Below are 19,037 nucleotides of genomic sequence, written 5' to 3'. Positions count from 1 at the left end.
TGAGTTAGGCTATTATTTTAACAGTGTGACAATATATATATTGTCATATCACAAGTGTATGTGTTAGAGATTGGAGGATGGACCTGATCCGCCCTCTGGGCCTCGGTGTAGTTGTCGAGGAAGGTCCCTTGAACTGAGGTGCCAACGATGGTCAGACCCTTCCCTGCTTTCAGCTGATTGGTCAGAGAGAGCAGACGAGGCTGCTCTACGTTCTGATCAGCATCCATGCTCACCAGGACCAGAAGCTGAGGCCTGACAAAAAACAAAAACAAAGCACCATTTAAACAGCTCTGTAAGGTACTTCTGTTAGTTAAAAGGTGAATAATCTGGGTGCAAAGGAAGGTGCAAGGGGCAAAGAGGTTGTATTTAAACATATTTTTTTCCACTTTAAATTGACTTGACTGAAACTGACTTGACTTGACTTAAATTGCCTGTTTTTTGTTGGCCGATGTCGCAATAATTTTCTGCTGCTTCAAGGTAGCAATGTGCCTGACCACGCATTTTAACCCCATAGGTGTTATTGGGTGCAAATAGATTTTCTTATATACCATGGTGTTGGACTCCCATGTTGCACAAGTAGCAGGGCCCATTGTGTTAAAGATGCTACAGGTATAAGTCAGGCGGCAACCTCCGGGTCTGAGCAGGGAGGCAAACCAGGAAGTGCCTTAAGCTGCATTCTACCAAAAATTCCAGCAGGGGGCGCTAAGTTTGGCTGCAGAAGCATTTCTGTCCATTCATTTCAATACAAAATGAGAAAACTTCTCACTTGATTTATTATTTCAGAATTTTTTTTAGGGTCTCAATCGCTAGTAAAAAATCTTCTTCAAGACAATTTGATGTTATTAATGTAAATAATCGCCCCATTTAGAAGAAAATAGAAGATAAAGAATCATATGATTTGGGGTGTGGCTACCTTTGATTGACAGGTGGCTAACAAGGCGAGCTGTCATCAGGAGAGCAGCAAAGCAATGTGTAACCACGGCAACGTGCCAATGAAGTTAAAAACAAAAGAAGGGATGTTTACGTCTCATGACTAACCCTTTCACTGTATTTTTACTTAATGACTGTTTTAAAAAAAACAACATTTTGTTTATTAAAATGTCTTGTTCAGCATTTGTTTGGACTAACAGACACCCCAAGGAGTCGCTGTTCACTTTTCTTAGTTAAGTAGCTTACGTTTTGTTTTTGCTTTTTGCTAGCCAAAACTAACATCCCAGTTAATGCTAACATGAATTAGCAGCAACTTTGCTCAGTCAGGTTGCCGGTGTAGAGTCGTCAGATCCCTCTCGACCAAAAATGGTCTGCTCCCCGTATCGGAAACAAGATGGCGACACAAGATGGCAACGAGTATAAAGCTAAACTCGATGCCTTGTGGACAGGCAGTCCACAAACCAATAGGTGACGTCACAGTGACTACGTCCATTATTTATACAGTCTATGGTATAAGTTGAGGATCTGTGTGCTGACCTCCAGTTCTTGGTGTGCGGCGGTCCTTCCTCCAGCCTCATGAGAGCGAAGCGTGCAGCGCTGAGAGAGATGCCACGTATCCCATCGCCCCACTCCTTCTCCGCTCTGTGACACAGCACAATGTTGGCACATGATGCAGGTATCATGATGTAAACAGTAGCATTAATGTGGCATAAACATCCCTGTCACAATAATTTAATATACTGCAATGAAAACTAATAACAAAACAGGGTAAGAAGTCTTGTTGGATGCTGCAGTATGATCTTATTTCTGTCCTATGCCGTCATGACTTACCCGCAGAACTCAATGTATTTGTAGATGCAGGTGGCGATGCCCATGGCAACAATGGCGTAATACCAGGAACAGATGAACATCAGTGACAGGCACAGGCTCATACCCAAGAAAGACAGAGCCCTGCAGGAGACAGGACATAACATGTTTGGTCAAATTGGGAATTTCAAGCAGCTTCACACCGCTGGCTGGGCCACAGCAATGACCACAGCTTGTACATAAAAAGGTTTATATTTAGTCTGCTGCTGCTGAAGTCATGCTGGAGTACAGATTCAAGGGCTTCAGCTTCCCATGGGGCTTCAGGTGCAAACAGCACTTGTTAATGTCATCATATCACAGGTAGGTACTGTTACTGAGATGTTTTTCTCCTCTCCAGGATTTGTGTTACATGCTGGTGTGACAAACTTAATGATGCCACTGTAGCGCTCTGCTCTGAACATGGTTTGATGTCATGAAAAAAGTAACCTTTTATCAGAAAAGGCTTGCACACAATAAATTGCTTTAACCCTCTGGGGTCTGAGCCTATTTGCCCTTTATATACCACATAATATTTACTATACTCATGTTTGGTATTTGGTACTTTCTCAGCACAACTTCAACACAATCTGACAATTATTTTTTTTACTTTAACACACTTTATCAATACATTGAGCCCAAAAATACACAAAAAATCATGAAATCTTAAATAAAATTGTACTATTTATGACAATAAAAAACACAATGAACTGTCTAAGAGCTGAAAAAATTTAACATAGGTTACAAATATGAACACATAAAGGTGAAATTAAAATATAATAAAACTATACACAAAAAATTACCATAAAAACATGTTTATTTATAGGAACAGTGTTAGATGATTAGACTCCTTTTTTCCATTTTTACAAAATGCCACGCCTGCCTCGTCCCATCCTACTTTTACACTTGAATAAGTATTTTTGCACTATCAAATTATAACGATCATATCTTTGGTTTGACATGACCTCGGAACGTCAAACAAAAAACTGGAGAAAGTTTCAAGTCTGTAACTTGGATTGAGGTCGACAGCAGCGATCCACGTGACCTGTTTTTTTTTGTCACGGCGCTTTAAAAAAAGCAACGTTATCATAGACCCAAGAGGATTAATAAGGCTTTTGGTAACAGTTACACACAAACTCACCAGTGATAGAACTTAAAGCGCGGTCTCCAGTTTGGCGTCCGCAGCAAAGTCTGCAGGGCACAGGCCAGATTGACAAACATGTAGCACATCAAGAAAAACCTAAAGCGAGAAGGGCAAAAGAGACGAAGAGGGCAAATACACGCAAATTAAAAAAGATAGACAAGTGAGATAGAAAGAATGACTCCAGTAGTTCTGCCCAGTATGAACACACAGTGTGTGTGTGAATTTACAGTGCACATACATGGAGAGGATTGGTGCAACTGCATCCAGGGAGGCGATGATGATGCCGATCTCACAGATGCTGGCTGTGAGCAGAAGAGCCCAGGTGGGCTCCCCGTTGGCCTTACCATGCCCAAACACCTGCATAAATAGAACATAAAGTTTATGATATAATTAATGTGTTAACCCTCTGAAATCTTCGGCTATTATGTCCGTTAAAAAATCTGTTAAAAAATCTTCACCATGCCATGTTGGCATCAGTTTTTATCAGTATGTCCTGATCAACATGGTCTCACAGAAATCTGTGAAATAGCCACGGATTTCGCTTAACTCAAAATCTGTGGAATAGCCACGGAATCACTCAAATTTCCGTGAAACTGACACGGATTTCGCTACAATGCAAGTTAATGACAGTCATATCCCGTGGCTATTCCAACATACAAAGTGATTATGTAGATTTACTGAGTGCATTTTTAGAAAATAAAACATATATTTTTCGCTAGAAATGTGATCAAAATCCATTTTTATGCAGAAACTAAGTCAAAATATTGATTTTTCACTAAAAATGAGAGAACTGTCCGCCATGTTTTTTGTTCTGACCGCCGGGACCTTGAAAGTCACGTGACTTGGAACAAACCAATAGGAAAAAATATCCATGGAATAGCCACGGGATATGACTGTCATTAACTTGCATTGTAGCGAAATTCGTGTGAGTTTCACGGAAATTTGAGCGATTCCGTGGCTATTCCACGGATTTTGAGTTAAGCGAAATCCGTGGCTATTTCACGGATTTCTGTGAGACCAGGTTCGTCCTGATAATTAATTTTTAACTTTGACAAAAATGTGAACCCAAAAAAAACCTGATCTTGAAAATTATGTTCACACACAAAAATGTACATGTTGCAAATATGAGCACAGGTTGCAAATATAACATATAACAGGTAAAATGAGGATAATATCTAGTTCTATACTTTTATACTAAATATATTTGACATTATCTCCGGTTTTACTTGGCCGAATATCATCAAAAAGTAAAATCTGGTATGGAGTTTCAAGCCAGAACTTTAGAGGGAAGCTGATGACAACATCGACATTGCTTAATTTTTATGTCTTCACGTCATGAAGAAGTAATGTGTAGGTTTCATGAGTCCAGAGGGTTAAAGCAAGAATAATGCTTATATCTGCAGAATGAAGCTAGACAATACACATACAAAGGTTTTGGCTCTCTTAAAAGTCTGAAACTGTATTTTTTTCTGCTTTTATGGTAGAGATGCATTTGAATTGTATACACACTCTAAGAAATGGGATGATGCCGTCTCGAGAGATGGCCTGTAGGAGGCGTGGCGCTCCAGTCAGACTCTGGAGTCCCGCTCCGCAAGTGGAAAAGAAAGAGCCAATCACAATGACCCACGGAGACGGCCATGCCAGAGTCCCAATCACCAGGTTTCCATTAACCCCTTCACCGAACCTGTGGAGAGAGGGCAAGACAACATACTCACAAGCTCTAACAACACACATTGACTTGTTTACTGATTCATGCAGATAATACAACCTTTTTTTGCATTTACACAAATCTACAAAATGACTCACTTGTCCCGTAGGACTACTCCTTCTATACAGGCACCAAACAGCACCACACAGGACATGTCTGGGGGAAAGCTGTTAAGAATTGTATTATTGGAAATGTTTGAAAATAGTCATTCTTTTTTCTTTTTTTAATTCAACCTGTCCTCAGTGAAGGATACACACAGTAGACGTGGTGGTGATGGCTGCAATGGTGCCAATGGGGATCGACTTCTGAGCATCACGCAGGTCTCCGGAGCGGTTGGAGCCCGCCATGATACCTGTGAATGGAGAAAAATTAGCTTTTGTGCTTTTTCTTTTCTTTCTCTCTACTCTGTCCGCTTGATTCATATCACCAGTGTCAGAATAATCAGTGCGGGCATGTCGACTTTTGGAAAGATTATTGTGCAGTTACGAAATCAACTATTTCTCAGTCAGCCAAGTTACTTTTGGCTTGAATTATATGTAGAAAATATACTGCTTTGATGTATTATGTTTGATGCTTCTCCAAAAGGACAGTGAACTCAGCACAGCAGGACTTGCATTTTGCAATGATTGATTTCCGCTGCCTCCAAGATCTGTCCGATCTGATTCATTTGAAGTCATCGTTCTGGGCACAATCATTCTTCTTCTTCTTTTAATCTTTTGAGAAAAATATATTTTTCTTTAGCTGCTAAATGCTCCACTGTGTTCATCAAATAGTCTTTATCTTTGTCTGTTGGCTGTTTGCTACTGTGCAGAAAATGCATATTGAGGTTTTAGGTTTTAATTAGTTATTTAATGCAAAAAAAGAAGAAAAAAGGGGGTGTAATGTCATGATTGACAGCTGTGGTTGACTCCCAATAATATCCAGATTTTGGCTTCATTTTTGATAAGTAGAGGAAGTGAAAGCATGTCCATCTTTATATACATTCTTTGGTTTATCACTGACTCTGTGACATTATATTAGTATACAGATATAGATTAGAGCAGCTTTAAAGGTAGTTTTGATAAGGACAGCCTCCTTTTCTCCCTTCTGTGGGCCTGTGTGCTGCTAACCTGTGACAGATGGGAAGTAAATCCCGACCAGCAGGGTGAAGAAGCTGGTGATGTCAGCCAGAACGTAGCGGTTGGAGTTGGTCACGGGACTGTCTGGATCTACCTCTGATGCAAGACCACGCTTCTCCAGGATCACCCCTTTCTCCAGGTAGGTACCAAACAGGTTCTCTAAAAGACAGAGGAGCATTTAAATGAGCATGAAAGCTGGAAAACTGATTAACCCATAAGAAACCCATGGTGACACCTGAGTAACAAACACTTTAAATCTTCTAGAATCTCCTTTATTCAGCTTTATGCTTCACATTAACTTATTGAATCCCTAAGAGACGTATACTCATCACCCTGGTGTGGTGGTCATGTGACTTCGACAATAAGTGACTTCTTCAAAATATGTGTGTGACTGGAAACAGAAATGTGAAAAAGTAGCTAATTTCAAAAAGCTTATTTTTTGTTCTGAGGCTAAGTTTAAACCCATTTAACAATTCTAGTTCGTTACTAGGGTGTCCTGTATTGCATTTAACTTGTTCTGACCATATTTATTGAACAAATTAAAGTCACAATTATGATATATGTTACAGAGATGCAAAGAAAGGCAAATTGTTATTTTATTTATTATTGATTTATTGATATTTTGTTACTTAAAACCAATTCTGAAAAATAATTTGTTGTTAAACAGCACTATTAATGTCAGAATTTTGTTAAATGTTGTGGAGATGCAAAGAAAAAAGTAAATTTGTATCTCTGTAACCAGAAAATGTATCTAGTTTTTTTAATTTTAAAATAAGAAATATTATAAACATAAATATTATAAACATAAATACCATAAACGCCCAATGTAACATTAATGTCACATCACAAATCTTTGACATTTAGGGATAGTGTTTTTGAAAAAAACATGATAAATGTGTTCTATATGGTCCACTTGGTCTGTGGTATATCCCCCATAACTTCCCTTTAACCCTTTGATGCACAACATGGGTCTAAAGTGACCCGACAGAGTTTTTATGTTCGATATCGTTGCAATAATTCATCATTCAGTATTCCAGGTTTTCCTCAATTAGTTTGTTTTTGATCATCATACATCCTAATTTTTATGTTTTCCTTTATTAATTTTGAATAGAATCCCTTTATCTGTCACTACTCTTCTAATACACAACATGGGTCAAAAATGAGCCATAGCCATTTTTTAGCTAAGTAGCTTGTTAAGCTAACTTCTTAGCTAACTTCTTGGCTGAGTATATAGCTAAGTAGCTTGCTAAGTTAACTACTGAGCTAATTTCTTGGCTAAGTAGTTAGCTAAGTAGCTTGCTAAGCTAACTACTTAGCTAACTTCTTGGCTAAGTAGTTAGCTTAGCAAGCTACTTCGCCAAGTAGTTAGCTATGTAATAATACAAAAACTTTTTTTCTTCATCAATTATGTGAAGCAAAATGAAAATAATGATCTGTGTTTATCAAAAACAAGATATTTAAAGAATACTTAGAATATCCAATCATGAAATAAGTTGATATCAAAAGATAGAGCACAGAAACACACAGCATAAATAAAATAGGGAGCATAAATAACATGGGAAATAAATGCGGGTCATTTTTGACCCATGTTGTGAATCAAAGGGTTAAGGATCACTGGGTTCTTATGGGTTAAAGGGTTTTATCGGTGAGGCATCTCTTACCTGCCAGGATGCCACTCGTGACCCCTGGGATGCCCTGAATCTCTGTGACGTTGTTGTTGTTGAAATAATCGTCACAAGTGGCATTGAGGCTGTCAGAATCACAGAAGGACATCCACAGTTTGGTGGTGACGGTTTCGTTGTCTATTTCGATGACCTTTGCACAGACGTCATATCCTTTAGAAATGAGGGTTCGGTTTCCCAGAAGACAAACGCTGTGAAGAAAGTCATCACGTCATTGTCATTTACTCAGATCATCACCGGAGACTTTGACCAGTGAATGAGGGTCAATGACGTGATCTAACCCAGTGTCAGTTGGTGTAACCAGGTACTTTTTTCCCCATAATAATCTGATTATATACAGGAAAATAAATGTGAACTAAAATGAGAAAAAAAAAATACAATTCACGTTTACTTTGCAACATTATGATATATAGCAAATTTTACATAATTTGTCAAAACTTTTGAAAAAAAAATGTTTGTTTTAGAACAGGGGTCTCAAACTCAAATTACCCGGGGGCCGCTGGAGGCAGTATCAAAATGACACAAAAAAAGACACAAAATGACTGAAAAAAAACAAAATTACTTAAAAAATACACAGAATTGCCAAAAAAGACACAAAATTATTTTAAAAAGACACAAAATTACCAAAAAAGACACAAAATTACTAAAAAAAATAAGACACAAAAATACCAAAAAAAGACACGGAATTACCAAAAAAGACACAAAATTACCCAAAAAAAGTAATTAAAGAGACCTTCCACACACAACACGGTAAAGTGCCATTCATATAAAACTCACATTAAACTTTCATATCAAGGTGGGGGCCACAAAATATCGTCACGAGGACCACAATTGGCCCACGGGCTGCAAGTTTGAGACCCATGTTTTAGAATATGTTCTGTTCAATATTGATGAAATGTGTAAATGTAGAAATGCTAAAAAAAACCCAACACATTTACAAGTCCACTTAGATACACTGTAGGTGGATGAAGTATTTAATATCTATCATTCTTTTGTGGTTACACCATTTGACATCTTGCCAACCCTTATTTGTCACTGACCCATGAACTTACGGGAAGACAGGAGGGTCGATGGCGGTCTTGATGACTCCGGCATAAACAGCCAGGATAGAGAGGATGACACAGGCCAGGAAGACCAGCGCCAGCTTGTTCACATATTTGACCCCCACAAACACCACCAGCGACATGAAGCTCAGCACAATGGTGCCGTACACCCGCATGTTGTTGAGGAGAGCCGCCTCCGCCTCCGCCCCCTCCAGGCCCTCGATCTTAAAGATGGCCATCTGAGGAACGATGTAAATCTGAGAGAATGGAAAGATGGAGAAATGCAAATTAGTTAATATTTGGTTGGCTAAAATATTTAACCCTCTGGAGTCCACGAAAGCACCAGAGCATCATTTCTTCATGACGTCATGACGTAAAAACGAAGCAGCAAGGAGCCCTGCTGTCAGCTTTTCTCTAAAGTTTTGGCTTTTCCAGAAGTTTCCATGTCCAATTTAGTGCGTCAACTCTTTTTCAGCAATGGTAAAAATCACCATGACCAAGTGTAACATGATTTTACTTTTTTTTGCTGAGGTTTTTTCTAATTTTGCAGTGTTTGTTTCAACATTTTTAATGCAATCTTTTTTATGTGTGTGTTCTGTGTGTTTTTCTGTGTGTTTTTTTGTAATTTTGTGTGATTTTTTGTATTTTTTCTGTTTTTTTGTGTGTTTTTTATGTTTCTGTTCTGTGTGTTTTTATGTGTTTTTTTTTGTATTTTTTTGTGTGTGTTTTGTGTTTTTTTATGTGTGTTTTTAGATTTTTTTGTGTGTGGTTTTTTTTGTGTTTTGAAATGTTGATCCAGTAAGTCAAAATGACTATAATGAGGTGAGGTTGAGCTGAAAAAGATGATACCAGCATGGCACGGTGATCATTATTTAAGTTGCATATACAAGCAGAATGAAAAGGAGTCAAAAACCAACAAAATAGAACCAAACTCCAAAGGGCTAACTGAAAGTGGAAAATAATCTTCATATATAATTTTAAGGCATATTTTATCATGAACATTTTTGTACTTCATTTCAGAGGAGGTTTTATTTAACAATTTAACAGCACAAGGCTTGTTCTCTATGTTGTCAAATGAGAATGTTTTCTCAATATAACATGGAAGTTGTAGCTGAAATAGTTGATTAATCGATTAGTTGGCCAACAGAACTGGCAACTACCTTTGACTTTTACGAAATTACTTAATCAACTCGCTAATTTTTTAAAGCAAAAATGTGATTTTTTTTCTTTCTTCTAACTTCCTAAATGTGCCCGTTTTATGCCGTTGTTATTGATGATAATAAATTAAATACTTTAGTTACTTTTGATGGATAAAAAGATGCATTTGAGCTGGTTAATTATTTTATTTTGGGAAATAAGAATGGATATTTTAATAATGGAAGAAAATATAAAAATCTATAGAGATAACAATTAATCGACTAATTAACAAATTACTATATGATGGAAATATTTTTTTTATTGTGACACTTATAAGGGGAACAGTATCTTATGATGGCCAAGACACAGAAATAAACAACATTTAAAATATTTTGTTTTTATTAACAAGGCATTTTTTTATTACAATGAGAAGCTTTCCTGTTAATATGGTATTCACTATTCAGTGTTGGTATATGACAAAACCAGGCCAGTGCAGCTTGGTGTGCCAATTGTTTTTTATTAAAACTAATTGTGATACATTATATACCACAATAGAATTAATGTTGAATATGTTTTATTTAAGTTTCCCTGTGGTTGTGCCAGTAAGCCAGCAGCATAAACTTATAAGAGATTAGTTACATGTGTGCTTTTCCTTTTATGACTTTCTATGAATGTTTGAAGTGAAAAAGACCTCCAGGAGACACACAATATATAAGACTATAAAGATAATATGCAGAACAATAAACATGTGAGTCATTTGATCATTAGGGCTACTTACCAGAAGAATTTCAATACAGCCCAGAATGTACATGGCACCTGCAAAAGTGGTGCCTAAGTAGAAGCAAATGCCAACAGCTCCACCAAACTCGGGCCCCAGAGAGCGAGAGATCATGTAATATGAACCTCCAGCTGTGAGTCACAAAAACACAGAGGAGTCAGCGCACTGTTCTGTCACACTAATGTACTAATACATCCCCTCAGAGATCCACTCACCTGGTACGACTCCATTCGTTGCAATGGCACTCATGGAGATGGCTGTGAGCATCGTCTGAAAAATAGCAGCACATGACAGAGGCGGGTTAGTGGACTCTGAGAGGCAGCAGGTGGGCACCTCACATTTAATATGGCCGACAGCCAGGCCCTAATGAACTGAGGGGGCGAGCAGAGAAAAACATCCAACAGCACAAGAGTCTGACTCATGTGTTCATTTTGAATTGTTTGTTGCACAGATGACTGCACGGCTGGTTAGGCACATACTGTCACTTCAGTGATACTCTCAGCTGCAGCCAGAGGCAGAGAGGAACTGATTACATCTAAAATACTGCAGTGAACAGTGGGAGAAGATATTAAATAATGTTCACTCATCCTCCATTTGTGCAAGGCACAGCCTCCTTCAGTATAAAATTTTGCATAGAGCCTATCTTACTAATGCCAAAGTAGCCAAAATCTATCCCGACAGAGCAGACACATGCAACAGATGTGGACAGGCTCCGGCTGATCTTGTTCACATGTTTTTGTCTTGCCCTAAATTATCTGAGTTTTGGGCAGCAATATTTGAAACACTTAGTAAAACAACAGGTCAACTCATACTGTTCGAACCCCTCACTGCCCTCTTTGGATTGTACTCTCCACGCAATGTGCCTAAATGTACACGAAAAATCATCGCATTCACCACATTACTTGCTCGAAGACTTATTCTTTTAAAATGGTCTCACTCTTCCCCCCCGACTCATAATAAATGGATTCAGGACGTTCTACGGTGCATTACACTAGAGAAAATTAGGCTTTCCTTAAAAGGGTCCTCAGGCAGTTTCTATAAGATGTCTCTAAATATTGTAGCAGAAACCTGAGTACCCCCCCCCCCCCCCCTTTATTTATTTATTTTTTGATATTTATTTAATTTATTTTTAATTTAATTTACTTATTTATTTATTTTACTTATTTATTCCTTATTACTTGATTTTCAATATTCATATGTGTATGTATGTTTTTATTTATTTATTTTTAATGGCTATGTATCTGTATCTTTCCTTAGTAATATGTCTCTTCACTTTCTGTTCCCTTGTTTGTAACCTGTACCTTGCACATGTATGTCGTGAGTATGAATGGATTGAATGTGTGTAGTTCAGGGTTTACATCTGGGCTGATATGTCCATAATAACTGGATCTTAAGCTTGTTTTGGAACCATTGTCTTTTGTAAGAACTGAGATCCTGACGGTTTGTAAAGAAAGAAAAAAACAATAAAGAAAGTCTGGATTAAAATACTGCAGTTAACCCTTAATAAGGCACTCATTGAAATACTTGCAAATTCCAAATTTCAACCCTACACTGTAAAAAAACACAACAATAGCTACTCAATAAAATTGAGGCAACAGATTGCACGCAATATTATTAATTAAATCTAACTACATTACAAGTTGAGTTAATAACAACTTAACAGGAAGTGCCTGTCAATTAAAAATGGACTAGTTACTTTTTTCTCGAAATACTACCATTTTGGATATCCACTGAAGTTACCACATATGTTTTTTCACCCGATAAAGGGTTGAAGGGATATTCACCCCAAAATCCAAAATATATGTTTTTCTCTTACCTGTGCTGGTATTTATCTATTTAAGTGTTTGAGATATTAGCCCTAGACATGTCTGCCTTCTCTCAAATCTAATGGGACCAGATGTATCCGTGATTGCAGTGTTTGAAGCATATACAGTCTATGGTTTGAAGAGCCAAAAAAGTACATTTGTGAGCATTTTTATGTCAGAACAATTTTCTTTCAAGCACAGTTCCTACATGAAACTGCTCACTACACGCATCTGTGAATTATCTTGAGTTACCGTATCAAGATTTCTGGAAAGAGGCATTGCTGTCAAGGTTTTCAAGTGTATTTTTTCGGTGCACCACAAACCAAGTGTTCAAAATAATCTGTTATTCTGTCTCTGTTTTCTGTCTCTGTGCATGGGGATCACTATCTGATTGACTAGGTCACTATCTATGCATGTGTAATTCACTAGCTGTGTGTGTGTCCTCTCTCTATGCATTTATAGATTATTCATGTAAGATGCTTTTAATACAATGATCATGTACTAATATTGTTTTAAAACTATGATTACTCCAGATACATTTATATTATCTGCCTAAATCAGGGAAGTGTAGTTTGAACCCAGAGACTCTGTAACTGCAAATTTCTTTAAGTATTGTAATAAAATTATGTTAAACTGAGAACTTAGACGTCTCCTGCTCATCATTCCCCATCAAACGATCTGCGCAGTGAAATTGGTGAGAGGATTTACTGTTGGAGTCAGATAATTTAATCTTAAAGGTTTCCTCAATGCATTTCTCAACACAAGTTACATTGAGTTACATTATAGCTACAACAATCTAGACTAATAAACAGCACCACAGGTAAGAGAAAAAAAATGTTTATGTTTATTATGGGTTTTTTTTAAAAATGTCTTTATTTGCGGGGTCATGGCAACACCATACAATTGTCTCACCTATGGCTAAGCCCCGCCCCCTCCACTCACTCGGACAAACTTTCAACATTCGGTGACGGGCGCTATGGCAGCTGTGACAGTCAGAGAAATTTCACAGGAGGCAATTAATCACTTTTGAGACAGAAAAATTAAATATCATCTCTAAGTCACCAAAAGGGCCTTCATTAACAGGTTAGAGGTTTTCATTCGTCTTTTCATCCCACTGACACCGCTCATTCCGGTGCTTGTTGTAAACAAACAGAGATCGCTAAGTGAACACCTCCTGCAGCAGCAGCACATACACACTGTACTGCTACAGAGCTAACTGTAGCTAACTGCCGCTAACGAGGTCGGCCGGCTCGTTAACAAGAGGCTCTTGTTAACGAGCCGGCCGACCTCGTTAGCGCTCGTTAAGACGGAGTCGCTGGATTTGATATTGATAGATATTGATTTCTTACGGCACACTTGTGTGCCGCGGAACAGCGGTTGGGAATCACTGCCATAGGGAACCGGGTTACTGCTCCCATATTATTGGGCTATACCTTGTGTCAGAGTTGCATGTACCCCATGCACACAGTTTGACCATTTTAAACTTAAAATCTCAACAAAAAACACATAAAAATGATTGAAAATGGACTAACTCCAATGCATTTCAATGGATGTGGAAGCAGAGAACGTCCGAGTGTATTGAGTTAGCTATGCGCACTGTGATTGGCTCATCGCGTTTGGGGGTGTGGCTTAGCCATAGGTCAAATTGACCTATGGCAAACATACCCCAAACATACCTCACTTTGTGGAAAGTCCCCCACTTTTTTATGAGAACTAAAAATATGTATTTTTGACTTTGGGGTGAGATTTAATCTTAGATGGGTTTGCATATAATAAATAATAAATAAATAAACTACGTATAAACCAAACAGCAAACTCGGTTCTGACAATTGAACATGCAAGTGCCAAAAATTTCAGTTCCTCAAGTGGCCACTTGACCCCCATGGTAAAATGTTCAACTTTACATCAGAAATAAACACGTTTACAGACTATATGGCTGACTGACCTGTTCATGACAACTGAATGGGAGGTAGGTTTTTTTTTTTATATAACTCACCTGTTTAACTAATAATAATGAAGTATTTCAGCAACCAGGCTTCAGTTGGCCCACCTCAGTTCGACCCATGCTCCACCTTTCTGCCAATTTTTAGATTAGGTGGAATCAGGCAAAGATGGCAGTGGCCGAGGCCAGCACTCTGAGCTTCATTTTGGCTCTTCTGAAACCTGTGGGTGACGCCACAGAGACTGTGGTCTATGGCAGCGTCTCCACTGGGTGTGTAGCCTTCAGGCACAGCATGCATGGCATGACGGCTAGACTTTATAGAAACATAGCAACCAGGTGCCAAATCGTAAGCATGCATCCAACAAAAAGCTATGAAAACGCCAAGCGGAGAGAGAAAACAAGAGTAAAACTTGGGTTGGATTTCAACTGCTGGCGAGGACTTCTGGTGTCATTAAAGCAGAGAGAAGGGGCTCTGCATTGAATGTTGCGTTGACAAACCAGAACCGACAAAAAACCTACTCATTCTGCCTTAAAGGCGGGTTTGGGGTCAGCACCTGATTAAGTAATTGGTTGTTGACAAAGAGGAAAATGACAGATTCCAACAGGGGATGGTGGAGGGCTGTTTGTGGGTTTATTGGCAGATTGCCTCACGCCAGGATTTACAATGTCACCTTCAGCATCTGTGCAACGCAAATTACAATTATACAAGCTGTAATATATTACAACAGCTTGTTAGTTTAATCATATACTACCCAATGTGGATATTTGTGTGCAGTGGAACCACTTTATATAAATCTAATCTTGCAGGAGGATGTTTGCAATTCTATTGTCCTGCATTAGATTTAACGGGTATTTTTTTAATCTGACATCTGTTTTCTGATTGGTCACAGTTACAGAAAGCAGGCATGTTCCCACAACAAATAAAAACAACCAAAGTTTTACTCACTGTGGAGCAACACATGAAGACAATTATGAAAGAGCCAAAGACGCCTCCAATCCCAACCATCCAGGTCATCCGCAGGAAGAGGATAACCCCAAAAATGTTCTGGATGCACGGCAAGTACACTCCCATCAGAGTGCCCAACTGTGGAGCCTGAGAAACAAACAGGGGAAGCAATTAGTCAAAGATTTTGAGTTTTCAGTCTCATCTTACATAAAATGAGGTTGATGATGAAGAATGATGGCTATAATCTGTCAGAAGTGCACTTTGTTGTTCAGTCTCTGTCTCCTTTAATCTATTCCGCCTTTAAACTTCCCGGAATTAGGTCCAACTTTCATTAGAAAGAAAGGGTTTTATTCTTTTCAAACACAAAGAGATGGCAATCTGGTGCCCTCTCCACAAAGAAGTGGGAAGATTAATGTTTATTCTCCTCTTTTCTCTGTTGTTTCAAACATTGAGCAGACACAATAAATATCTACACACATCCATCAATAGATCACTGTGTCCCTGCAGCCGGACAGACATATCCAGAACACATGCATGTGTCCACCCTAAGTAAAAACATGAAAGTAACAGAGGACTATGGCTTTGAAGAACTACTAGAATATGAGTCAGATGCATCAATGAGTCTGGTAGTGTAGGGGGCAGTATGCAACCTCAAAAACAAAGGTTGGAATCTGCCATAAAATGAAAAGATGAAGAAGTGATGCTGAAGTTCCTCTTTTCAGAGAGGCTCAGGGAAAGAATATCTATGTAGGTGTGAAATTCATATTTAAATTAAATTTGATCTTTAACATTGGTTAATGATGCATTTTCAAACTGTTGGTAACTGTATGAATTGAATGAGACCAGATGATCTATGGGAGACTACATATGTTTTAAAGCAATACAGAATGCATGAAATATTTTTATAATTTCAAATGTCATCTGCTACCTGAATTTTGCATTTTCCTTTGCATAAACAAAGCAATTTCCACCATCAAGGTGCGTATAAAAAATTGAGCAGAAAGCAGGAAATTAAATGTTGATGCTAAAACCTCCTCATTGTCAAAATGAAATCTGCACCCTGGTTGCAGCTCTCAAATTCTGCAAAAATATCTGCAAATCTGCAAGAGAAAATATAAATTGATTCATTAGGGCTGCATGTTATAATAAAAGTGGTTGAAATTGTTTTACTAGCATTAACATCCATTAAAGTTCCCACTATGAGGCAGAGGGCAGAATGTTTAACACTTTACCACTATCAAAAAAGTGACAAAAAAACACCAGAAAACAAAATAATTAATCAGATTAAGTCTTTGCGTGTCCTTCTTAAGTCTGAAGTATTACACTGTGCAGAGTTCAGTGTGATGAGAAGGAGCTGAGAGATGAACGGACAGATCAAAGTCACTGCTTGTGTTTTGTCCACGGGGAGAAGTGGGTGATGCTCATGACTACCCACGCTGCAGGATCCTTTGGGTGACTCAGTCTGAGTGACGTCTTTTCATTTTGCACTGACCCTTAGCTCCTCCTCTGTCTCATTTATCTAATGAGGTATATAATACATTTAAAGCTACAAGGTATAAGTTATGATGGAGCAGTTACATTGAGGGCATCAGTGTCAACTGAGTTTCAGCTAATGAGCTCACTGCCTGCAGGAGTCTGACCTCAGGTTGCGGTTGCTGCCTCCAGCGCTCTGCATGTGGGAAAACAACAGTTCCCGTATGCATTTACACTTTATGAAATTAAAGGAGAACTAAATGCAACACAACTTAAAATGTCCTTAACCCTTTGATGCACAACATATGGACAACACTTCTAAAGTATAACATGGGTCAAAAATGACTCATTTATCCAAATTTGTATGAAAATTAAATTACTTAATACTATGATAATAGTAATTTGTTTCAAATAGTTACTTTCCACATTCATATATTCAATATATTTAACATGTGTATGTATCATTTTGTCACACATACAGTGTATCTTGAAGGTATTAACAGAGCTTCACTTTTTCCACATTTTTTTTGTTTCAGCCTGATTCCAAAATTGATTAAATTCATTTTTCCTTAAAATTATACACACAATACCCCCATAATGAAATTTTTGACCCATGTTGTGCATTAGAAGCGTAGTGATACAAAAAGGGTTTTTATCCAAAAAGTAAGAAATGAAAAACAAAAAATTAGGATGTATGATGATGAAAAACAAATTGATTGAGGAAAACCTGGAATATTGAATGATGAAATTAAATTATTGCAAAGATATAGAAAATTAAAAACTCAGTCGGGTCACTTTAGACCCATGTTGTGCATCAATGAGTTAAAGGAACACAATTCCACTCTTTCTTTGGTATTCTATGGCTAAATAAACCTCTACAGACTGTCCTTCTGCTGATACGTGTGGCCTTTTGTGCTGTACTTTACGACGTACTGCTTTACTATGCATTCATTCCTCACTATATTTACTACTGAAAACTTAAATGGTTGTCTAATTATTTGCCTGTTTTACATTGTAAAAGTATTGTTTGTAAGGAATAAATTGAGAGAGAAATGGGTTAGGATAAGGAGATGGATTTCAGAGGGAGAAAACCTGCATACTATAAGTTCCTTTTTCCTGCATGCTAAGACACTTTTTTGTATATACCTCGGAAAATTCAATTTGATAGAAACTGTGTAAAAAAATGATAAGAAGCAGAATGTATTTTGGCTTGAGTTGGTCTATTTTAAATCCTCTATTGGTTTAATTTTAGCTTAAAAGAGCCAAGCAGAACAGGACAACTTAAGTTAGCAATAGTTGTGAAACTGGAGTAAAACTTTCAGGAGGATTCAGGTTTTTGTTTTACACCGCAGTGAACAAATGCAGGGTAGGTGTCCGGACAAAAACCAGGATGAGGGCCAATACATAACAAACCAGACTGAGGATTCAAAAGTAAACATACCGGTGTAAAATATATATATTTATTTAGATAAATCTGCTGTTGAGATTGCTGCAGGGTTTGGATGAACACATCACACTCTGTCTCCTTAAATCTATTCCGCCTTTAAAATTCCTGGAATTAGGTCCAACTTTCATTAGAAAGAAAGGGTTTTATTCTTTCTAAACACAAAGAGATGTATGGTAAGACACTTTTTTGTATATACCTTGGAAAATTCAATTTTATAGAAACTGTGTAAAAAAAATGATAAGAAGCAGAATGTATTTTGGCTTGAGTTGGTCTATTTTAAATCCTCTATCAGTATATCCAGAACTTAAGTTAGCAATAGTTGTGAAACTGGAGTAAAACTTTCAGGAGGATTCAGGTTTTTGTTTCACACCGCAGTGAACAAATGCATGCAATGCAATGCAGGGCCAATACATAACAAACCAGACCGAGGATTCAAAAGTAAACATACCGGTGTAAAATGTATATATTTATTTAGATAAATCTGCTGTTGTGGTTGAGATTGCTGCAGGGTTTGGATGAACACATCACACTTTACCTTGACAGGCTTTTTAGACGGACGCGCCCCCTCCTCATTATTCTCGGCCTCTTCGTGCTCTTTGCTGCCTGTCGGCAGGTTGGAGTAGTTGGCCAGACTGCTGAGCAGAGAGGAGACCATTGGACTGGTATCCATCTCTTCCTGCAACACAGAAACACACAATCATAACAGACCTTGTGATCCACGGCTGATATGACACTCCATGTTTCATGCTGGCTTGTGAAAACTATCCTCACCTCAAACAGAGCCATATTCTTGCCGTCATACTGCTGGCTCTTATCTGCATCGCTGGCTGCACTGCTGTTGATGAAAGGACTGCTCTCTCTGGGGATCCCATCCCCTGAAACACAGAACCAGCTGACTTAGAGCAGAGTCCTCTTTCCTCACAGCTGCACACAGACATCATGTAGTTACATTGACCACAAAATTGTTGATCGTTCATAAATAAATGTAATGAAAATATCAATTATGTGGGATTTCATGCTGAAAATTGCTCTGAAATCGTT

At 38.1% G+C, this 19,037-nt stretch overlaps 1 protein-coding gene across 1 annotated transcript in view; it reads right to left on the bottom strand.

The window, feature by feature from the left end:
• Positions 1-18,831, bottom strand: part of LOC131971810 (solute carrier family 12 member 5-like) — a 34,400-nt gene extending 15,569 nt beyond the window's left edge. Inside the window, exons 1-16 of the mRNA XM_059333429.1 lie at positions 18,768-18,831; positions 18,532-18,672; positions 15,077-15,223; positions 10,599-10,653; positions 10,384-10,514; positions 8,478-8,725; positions 7,405-7,616; positions 5,735-5,902; positions 4,879-4,977; positions 4,724-4,781; positions 4,427-4,601; positions 3,156-3,274; positions 2,915-3,013; positions 1,762-1,881; positions 1,468-1,572; positions 84-252 (exon numbers count right to left, since the gene is read on the bottom strand). Coding sequence (XP_059189412.1) covers positions 84-252; positions 1,468-1,572; positions 1,762-1,881; positions 2,915-3,013; positions 3,156-3,274; positions 4,427-4,601; positions 4,724-4,781; positions 4,879-4,977; positions 5,735-5,902; positions 7,405-7,616; positions 8,478-8,725; positions 10,384-10,514; positions 10,599-10,653; positions 15,077-15,223; positions 18,532-18,672; positions 18,768-18,782 — 2,061 coding nt within the window. The 5' untranslated portion in view covers positions 18,783-18,831. The remainder of the gene's footprint in view (positions 1-83; positions 253-1,467; positions 1,573-1,761; positions 1,882-2,914; positions 3,014-3,155; positions 3,275-4,426; positions 4,602-4,723; positions 4,782-4,878; positions 4,978-5,734; positions 5,903-7,404; positions 7,617-8,477; positions 8,726-10,383; positions 10,515-10,598; positions 10,654-15,076; positions 15,224-18,531; positions 18,673-18,767) is intronic.
• Positions 18,832-19,037: the final 206 nt, after the last annotated feature.

This window comes from Centropristis striata, chromosome 5, assembly GCF_030273125.1.
Source record: "Centropristis striata isolate RG_2023a ecotype Rhode Island chromosome 5, C.striata_1.0, whole genome shotgun sequence".
NCBI lineage: Eukaryota > Metazoa > Chordata > Actinopteri > Perciformes > Serranidae > Centropristis > Centropristis striata.
Note: the sequence above shows the minus strand (reverse complement) of the source record. Positions and strands in the feature narration are given on the sequence as shown.